This window comes from Schistocerca cancellata, chromosome 1, assembly GCF_023864275.1.
Source record: "Schistocerca cancellata isolate TAMUIC-IGC-003103 chromosome 1, iqSchCanc2.1, whole genome shotgun sequence".
NCBI classification, from domain to species: Eukaryota; Metazoa; Arthropoda; class Insecta; order Orthoptera; family Acrididae; genus Schistocerca; species Schistocerca cancellata.
Window position 1 is genome coordinate 1,112,455,299 of NC_064626.1, and position 9,260 is coordinate 1,112,464,558.

Here is a 9,260-nt window from a genome sequence, read left to right on the forward strand (position 1 = left end):
AGTGCCCTCCGCCACACACCGTTGGGTGGCTTGCGGAGTATAAATGTAGATGTAGATGTAGAAGAGTACGAGGGGGTGAGATCTCTTCTGAATAGCACATTGCAAGGCGTCCCAGATATGTTCAATAATGTTCATGTCTGCAGAGTTTGGTGGTCAGGGGAAATGTTTAAACTCAGAAGAGTGTTCCTGGAGACACTCTGTTGCAATTCTGAACGTGTGGGGTGTCGCATTGTCCTGCTGGAATTGCCCAAGTCTGTCGGAATGCATAATGGACATGAATGGATGCAAGTGATCACAAAGGATGCTTACGTACGTGTCACCTCTCAGAGTCGTATCTAGACGTATCAGGAGTCCCCTATCACACCAACTGCACACGCCCCATACCATTACAGAGCCTCCACCAGTTTGAGCAGTTCTCTGCTGAGACACGCAGGGTCCATGGTTTCATGAGGTTGGCTCCGTAACCCGTACACGTGCACCCGGTCGATACAATTTGAAACGAGACTCGTCCGACCAGGCAACATGTTCCCAGCCATCAACAGTCCATTGTCGGTGTTGACGGGCCCAGGCGAGGCGTAAAACTCTGTGTCGTGCAGTCATCAAGGATACACGAGTAGGCCTTCCGCTCCGAAAGCCCATATCGATGATGTTTCGTTGAATGGTTCGCATGCTGACACTTTTTGATGAAACAGCACTGAAATCTGCAGTAATTTGCGGAAGTGTTGCACTTACGTCACGTTAAATCATTATCTTCGGTCGTCATTGATCCCATTCTTGCAGGATCTTTTTACGGTCGCAGTGAAGTCGGAGATTTGATGATTTACCGGATTCTTGATATTCGCGATACACTCGTGAAATGGTCGTACGGGAAAATCCACCTTGGAGAGGCTGTGTCACGTAGCTCGTGCGCCGACTATAACGCCCCGTTCAAACTCATTTAAAATCTTGATAACCTGCCAGCAATAACCGATCTAACAACTACGCCAAACACTTGTTGTCTTATATAGGCGTTGCCGACCGCAGCGCCATATTCTGGCTGTTTACATATCTCTGTATCTGAATACGCATATCAGTTGTTCTGACACTTCAGTGTGAAAATATCCTTCTAGGCGTACGTGTAGCAGCATTTTGGTGAAACATTGTGCCAACACTGTGTTTGCCTTTTGTCGGCAAATCTTACCAGCCCCGGACAACGTTATCAAGATTACATCCATTTACGTAACATAACTGCCGCGTTTCTGCAAGTACCGGATACCAGAATATCGCCGAATCCGGCTCTACCGTCTTCCAGCAGTGAGCGACGCCACGTGCGGCCTTGAAGCTTTGATTCCATCAGACTACCGTCTGCAAACATTACGCTACATGCTGGCTCTGCCCAAATAAAAAATAACTTGCGACACGCTCAAGGTGGGCGAGCGCAAGGATAACGATTTTACTGCAGCTGGAATCTCACAAGAACACTCCCACAGGCGAAAATACAAGAGCGAGATTATGGCCGGCTGCACCGAACGTACTTCTGCTTTGTTGATGTTTGTTAGTAATTCCTTTTCTGTTACGTCTACTGATACTGCATAAAATATACCAACGATTACAGTTTCTTTCCTTGTTTCCCGATATTCATTAACCAACTTCCATTGCTTCCCATTAGCTTTTTATCCACTAATAAAAACAGCTAGAGCTTTTTTCCAGAGAGTCAATTATCACAAATATGCTTTTGCTATACTCCGTAGCTCTGATGTTACTTTTAATTACCATTTACACATGTTCTACTGGACGATAGCACATAGCACGAACTAGGTCGGTCTTTTGGTTGATACTCTATCGACACACAATATTTGGTATCGATCCGCGTATCTGAGATCAGGAGGTTTGGCTGTAAGCCAAGCCTAGGCAGATCTCAGGTACTGACAGACAGGGAAGGTGGTTGTAAAAATCGCATGAAACCAGCAGGAGGAATAAATAACTCGAGTTCCAAAAAGCTTCCTGCAGTCCAGCTGCCACAACGACCGTGCGAAGGGAATTAAAAAGAATGGGGTACAATAGTGGTCGAGTGGCTTCTCATAAGCCAGCAGCTCGTACTAAGTCAATCAGTACTAAGTGACATTTGAGGTTTCATAAAGACAACGCCGCTGAATAGTGGATGACAGGAAACGAATGGTTAGCAGTTGTAAATCACGCTATACCCTATGGCACACCGATGGCTGGACTTGCGTTTGGCGAATGCCTGCCACAATTTGTAGTGCCAACAGTGAGGTACGGAGGTGGATATTTTTTCGTGGTTAGGGTCTGCTCCCCTTATTGAACCTTAAGAAGACATTTAGTGAAGGAAGATATGAACATATTTTACAGCATTATACAGGGTGAGAAGTATTTAAACCGACAAACTCTGGGAGGTTGTAGGGGATATCAAAACAAATATTTTTCCCTAATGTAATTCTTTCCTATGAGGATTGTTTAAACCGGTGGAGGCCGTATTACGATCTTCAGTTGTTAGAGGGCGTATTACGCTCTTCAGTTGTAGGCAACTGCTGTCCAACAGTGTAGTAGTGCATTTACTAGTGGAGCGATACACCTGGAGTGAGTACACTGATATGGTTGGTGCGTACTACGTAGCGCACCACAACAGGTTTATCAACAACAACATCCTAATCGTCGTATCCCGAATCATACGACCTTTGCTGCTGTGTACCAACGTCTGCGTGACACCGGGTCATTTACAAGATTACCTGGACAGAGACGCTGTCGCACGGTACGAACGCTGCAATTTGAGGAAGCTGCCTTGCAACATGTGGAGCGGGAGCCTTCAATCAGCATTCGTAAAACTACACGTAACATGGGGACGAATCAGACGAATGTAAGAACAGTCCTTCGAGAGCAATTGTTACGTCCATTTCACTTACAGCGTGCCCACGACCTGGAACCAGTTTATTATCCACCCAGAGCTGTGTTTTCACAGTGGTACCTGGAACAGTGTGAAATGCATCCTACATTTCCATCCTCTGTGTTGTTTACCGATGAAGCAACGTTCGGGCGTGACGGAGTCTTCAAAATTCACAATTCGCATGTTTGGAGTGGGGATAACCCATATGCCACAGTTACTAGCGCTCATCAAGTGCGGTTCTTCGTTAATGTGTGGGTCGGTGTTGCTGGGGACTATTTAATTGGGCCGTATCTGCTACCTAGGCCATTAAATGGCAGGCACTATTACAATTTTCTCGCCAGAGCATTGCCAGAACTTCTGGAAGACGTCCCGCTCCCTTCAAGACAACGCATGTGGTTCCAACATGACGGGGCGCCAGCACATTTCAGCCATCGTGTGCGTCGATTCCAGGACCGACGGGTCCCAGAAACGTGGATTGGCAGAGGTGGTCCTGTACCATGGCCTGCTCGATCCCCAGATATGTCCCCTCTGGACTTTTTGTGTGGGGAGAGATGCGCAACCTTGTTTCTGCAACTCCTGTTGAATCAGAAGAGGATCTGGTTGCCCGGATAGTAGCAGCAGTAGGAACAATTCAGGCTACTCCTGGGGTTTTAGCCCGTGTCAGACAGAACATGATCTGACGGTGTAACCTTTGTTTACTTGTCAATTGAGGCATTTTTGAAAATCTACTGTAATTGTAATTGGGTGGTGTTAATCTGTTGTCTCTTGGTCATAAAAAAAAATGGAAAAGTGTTTGTTGGTTTAGCTGATTTGCCGCCAGAGAACTGGTTTAAATACTCCTCATAGGAAAAAATGACATTAGGGAAAAATATTTGTTTTGACAACATCCCAGAGTTTGTCGGTTTAAATACTTTTCACCCTGTATACTGCATACGGTAGAAGAACAATTCGGAGACTATGATTGTATCACCATGATATTGCATCCTGTCATAAAGCATATCTGTGAGAAAGAAGAAGCCCCAGAAACGTATGACCTCCAGCATAAGGGGATATAGATGCAAAAACTACAGCACAGTCAGCCTAACATCTCTTACATCGAAGTTGCTGATAAGATTAATATACAGAAGAACGGAAAAGAAAATGTGCATCTGTTAGGCGACGATCAGTTTGGCTTTAGGAAAGATAAATGGCTCAAAATGGTTCAAATGGCTCTGAGCACTATGCGACTTAATTTCTGAGGTCATCAGTCGCCTAGAGCTTAGAACTAATTAAACCTAACTAACCTAAAGACATAACACACATCCATGCCCGAGGCAGGATTCGAACCTGCGACCGTAGCGGTCGCTCGGCTCCAGACTGTAGCGCCTAGAACCGTATGGCCACACCGGCCGGCGACAAATGCACTAAAGAATTAGTTCTGACTTTATGCTTGATAATGGAATCGATACTGAACAAAAAGTGAGAAACGTTCATAAGGTTTGTCGTTCCAGGAAAAGGGTTCGACGATATGAAATAGTGGAAGATATTCGAAATTCTGAGAAAAGTAGGAGTAAGCTACAGGAAATGACGGACGAAGAGAATCGAAGCATTTGGGATGTGGTGCTTCAGAAGAATATTGAAAATTAGATGGACTGATAAGGAATGGAATGAGGAGATTCTCCGCAGAATCGGAGAGGAAAGGAATACATGGAAAACACTGACAAATAGAAGGGACAGAATGATAGGCATTTGTTAAGACACCGCGGAATAACCTCCATGGTACTAGACGGAGTTGTAGAGGGTAAAAATTGAAATACATCCAACAAATAATTGAGGAAATAGGTTGCAAGTGCTACTCAGAGATGAAGAGGTTGGCGCAGAGGAGGATTTCGCGGCGGGTCGCATCAGACTATTCAGAAGATGCAGTTATGTCTTGTATAACTAAACATCGAAGAAGCTTGCTTGCGTCTTTGATGTTTGATCTTTGCATGACTTATCACGCATAGGCAATTGTATTACGGAAGGAATATTTTAAGTTTCATTTGGCATTGCAGTTGTACAGTGCATAGCTGAATAACTTTTAGGAAACTGAAGATGATCAGATTCATGACCGTAATCGAACACTTTTAATTTAAAAAAAAGTAGTACAGCTGTGTATTACTCAATGGAGTTCTTAACCTTTTTCCTTCCTGTGACTGTAACAGTGCTACAGAAGTTTTCCACACATTACACAATTAACTGATTCCAGCCTCAGTATATTCGCGGTGTGTGCGGGCATCTCACAAATTTGCGTACAGATGCAGATGTTACTTGGGCATTAAGTTTATATATATGCCCGCATCTCGTGGTCGTGCGGTAGCGTTCTCGCTTCCCACGCCCGGGTTCCCGGGTTCGATTCCCGGCGGGGTCATGGATTTTCTCTGCCTCGTGATGGCTGGGTGGTGTGTGATGTCCTTAGGTTAGTTAGGTTTAAGTAGTTCTAAGTTCTAGGGGACTGATGACCATAGATGTTAAGTCCCATAGTGCTCAGAGCCATTAAGTTTATATTTGTGTGTGATCCGCAAATATTAACCATATAAACCAGGCAGAAATCAGTAGACTATGTAATACTTACATGTTTTTGTCTCATTATTAGTTCTACAAAATGACTTCACTTAATAACTTAGCAGAGGTTTTAAATGAGGTTTAGAACCTCATTTACAAATACTGCTTGAATACCTTTAGCAATATCAAAAATATTTCTGTTTAACAGCTTCAGTGTAATGGTGGAAAAGACAATGAAACCATTACGTTTTACTCCAGATAAACAAGAACATCACTTTCCAAAAATTAATACTCTATGATGAAAGTGGAAATTAACACAAACTGTTGCACTTTCAGGCATAACGTATAGGCATACATTTTCCATGACATAAACAAACAAAAAATAAATGGGAAAGCCGGTATATGACCAAACACTGAGTGTGTATTGCAAAATTCGACTCTTACTCTCTGACATATGTTGCAAAGAATAATCGTAGCCAATGAATCAAATAAAATAAAATAAAATATTTGTGAGGTCAAGTTTAACATAAGGACATGCGATCTAAATCGATTCTTTTCTATTTTGTAAGGAAAACGAAATTGACGCAATTTAATCCTCACGAAGATACAGTTTTTGCCTCACTATTATCAGACATGGTGAAAATTTGGTAAAGGTCTCTGAAACTAACTGTAAGATTTCAGTCTATTGGCAGAATTTTTGAGTTATTGTACCATGTAAAAAGGAAAAGGAATTTGTGACGGCAGTACTAGTAAGCTACTAATATACAGTATCATTTTGGCTGCGAGTTGAATAGTACGATATCAACATGTCACAAAGAAGAGACTATATGGCCGCCTATAGCATATCGAAACTATATTCATTGTTGAAATTCTGTATAAGTTTCGATAAGTGGAGGAAACACAAGGAATTTTTACAGGACCCATTAGCGTCGTACAGAGTAAACCGACTCGAAGAACGATATGTCGAGTGTATCCAGTAATAATGCATGCAAATGTGCAAGTATAACTGGACGTAGTGTGAAGTAAGTTGGACGTAGGTTCTGAAATCCACTCTCTACTTGTGAGAAAAAAACTGTTATTACTCATAGGCAACATTTAATACGTTACGTGTGAAAGATCAGTGATGCAATGCATCATCAAACTACATGAATTACCTATATGAGAGAATTTTTAATCTATGTAGATGTATAAATCGATACAGCTATTGCAGTTAGCTTTATGCGTAAGTAAATGAGAGTCAATTAAAACATAAATGCTGTTGCGCTGTCATGTATATGACCTTAGGTCGTCTTCAATCTGAAGACGATTTCGCAATGTCTTCCTAAGGATGGCCCTTGCCTTTCTCCGACCTATGAACTGGCTTACCCACTCTGTTGCAGGCGGACTTACAGTTTACTGTGGACTCCACGTCATGGCGACATTCAACATTGCCAGAGGAGAAAGATGCGATTAAAAAAATAGAAAATAAATAAATCCTGGGACCGACGGGAGACTGAAACACAGACCTTTCGATTTATAGTCTGGCACTTGACCACTGTGCTAACGAGCCAGACATACTGACATCTAGTGAAACTTGCTACCATTGTCAACCATCTTGACGTACTGCAGATATTTGGTTTGTCAGAAATTGAGGGAAATTTCAACGCACCACTGGACCTTTGTATCACTCATAAATACGACAAAAAAATGTTTACACAAATGTGTGATGGTACAGGGAACCCTATTTGGGCACGATTTTCAAGCGGAGATCTCTGTAACAAGTGAATTATGTTTATAAGGAATGATATGAAGACTACTACACAAATAATTTGTGGAAATGCAGCCGGGTGACGTCTTCGACAACCAATGATATTACTACTGATAGCCGGCCGGGGTGGCCGAGCGGTTCGAGGCGCTACAGTCTGGAACCGCGCGACCGCTACGGCCGCAGGTTCGAATCCTGCCTCGGGCATGGATGTGTGTGATGTCCTTAGGTTAGTTAGGTGTAAGTAGTTCTAAGTTCTTGGGGACTGATTACCTCAGAAGTTAAGTCCTATAGTGCTCAGAGCCAAATGAACGATTTTGTTTTACTACGAATAGACACCCTGTAATTTTCAGGGCACAAAGGCATTTGTACCCTGAAAATGATGGCGTCTCGACCAGTCGAAACATCAGCGGTTGTCGATGACGTCACCTGGCTGCATTCCAGTATGTTGTTTGCATATTTCATACGCCGGGAGAAACTCAAATTTCACATGAAGAATTTTGCTGGCTATGTGCCGGTAGACTACTTAAACCGTTTGCATGAAATGATAGTGGAGGTTACGCACACGGTATGTGAATGAGAGCAAATGGACAGAAACAGTCCTTTAGATGTGTGTTGCACTACAAATGATAACTGCAGACAAGTTTAGGAATTAAGTACGAGAAGTGATATATTTTGCACAGTCGTATCTATAACAGTAAGTTGTTAACGCACAGGATATTGCTGTTCTTATTCGAAAAATCTGCACTGGTTCAGAGACGGGCACGCAAGAGCCAGGTGTGGCGCCTGCAGTACTCACGAGCGCACAGCAGCAGTAGCCAGGCGGTCGTCATGGCGGCGGAGGCGAAACTGCAGACTGGGAGCGCGGCCGGTGCGAGAAGTAGCGGAGCTGGGCGTGCGCGGGGCAGTCCCTGGACCCTGGAGCGCGGGATTCCAGGCGGATGACCTCGCGGCCCGCTGCCAGCCACCGGCCCGCACCTGCTGCTCTGACGTCAGGGCCAGCCGCAGGATGCGTCAGCTTCGTAACAGGTACCTTGCGTACGTACATCAATAGCGGCCAACTCGTCTTGTAGCCTCTACCGTGCTGACCTTCAACTGCACTGCGCTACCTAAGGATTCTCTAAATGAATCTCATTCTACACTACTGGCCATTAAAACTGCTACACCACGAAGATGACGAGCTACAGACGCGAAATTTAACCGACAAGAAGAAGATGCTGTGATATGGAAATGATAAGCTTTCCAGAGCATTCACACAAGATTGGCGACACCTACAACGTGCTGACATGAGGAAAGTTACCAACCGATTTCTCATACACAAACAGCAGTCGACCGGCGTTGCCTGGTGGAACGTTGTTGTGATGCCTCGTGTAAGGAGGAGGAATGCGTACCATCACGTTTTCGACTTTGATAAAGGTCGGATTGTTGCCTATCGCGACTGCGGTTTATCGTATCGCGACATTGCTTCTCGCGTTGGTCGAGATCCAATGACTGTTAGCAGAATATGGAATCGGTGGGTTCAGGAGGGTAATGCGGAACGCCGTGCTAAATCCCAACGGCCTCGTATCACTAGCAGTCGAGATGACAGGCATCTTATCCGCATGGCTGTAACGGATCATGCAGCCACGTCTCGATCCCTGAGTCAGCAGATGGGGACGTTTGCAAGACAACAACCGTCTGCACGAACAGTTCGACTACGTTTTCAGCAACATGGACTACCAGCTGGGAGACCCTGGCTGCGGGTACCCTTGACGCTGCATCACAGACAGGAGCGCCTGCGATGGCGTACTCAACGACGAACCTGGGTGCACGAATGGCAAAACGTCATTTTTTCGGATGAATCCACGTTCTGTTTACAGCATCATGATGGTCGCATCCGTGTTTGGCGACATCGCGGTGAACGCACATTGGAGCCGTGTATTCGTCATCGCCATACTGGCGTATCACCCAGCGTGATGGTGTGGGATGCCATTGGTTACACGTCTCGGTCACCTCTTGTTCGCATTGACGGCACTTTTAACAGTGGACGTTACATTTCAGATGTGTTACGACCCGTGGCTCTACCCTTCATTCGATCCCTGCGAAACCCTACATTTAAGCAGGATAATGCAC

At 44.5% G+C, this 9,260-nt stretch overlaps 1 protein-coding gene across 1 annotated transcript in view; it reads right to left on the reverse strand.

Moving 5' to 3' along the window:
- The window catches only part of LOC126163055 (uncharacterized), a 28,584-nt gene extending 20,510 nt beyond the window's left edge, over window positions 1–8,074 (reverse strand). Inside the window, exon 1 of the mRNA XM_049919954.1 lies at window positions 7,948–8,074. Coding sequence (XP_049775911.1) covers window positions 7,948–7,981 — 34 coding nt within the window. The 5' untranslated portion in view covers window positions 7,982–8,074. The remainder of the gene's footprint in view (window positions 1–7,947) is intronic.
- Window positions 8,075–9,260: the final 1,186 nt, after the last annotated feature.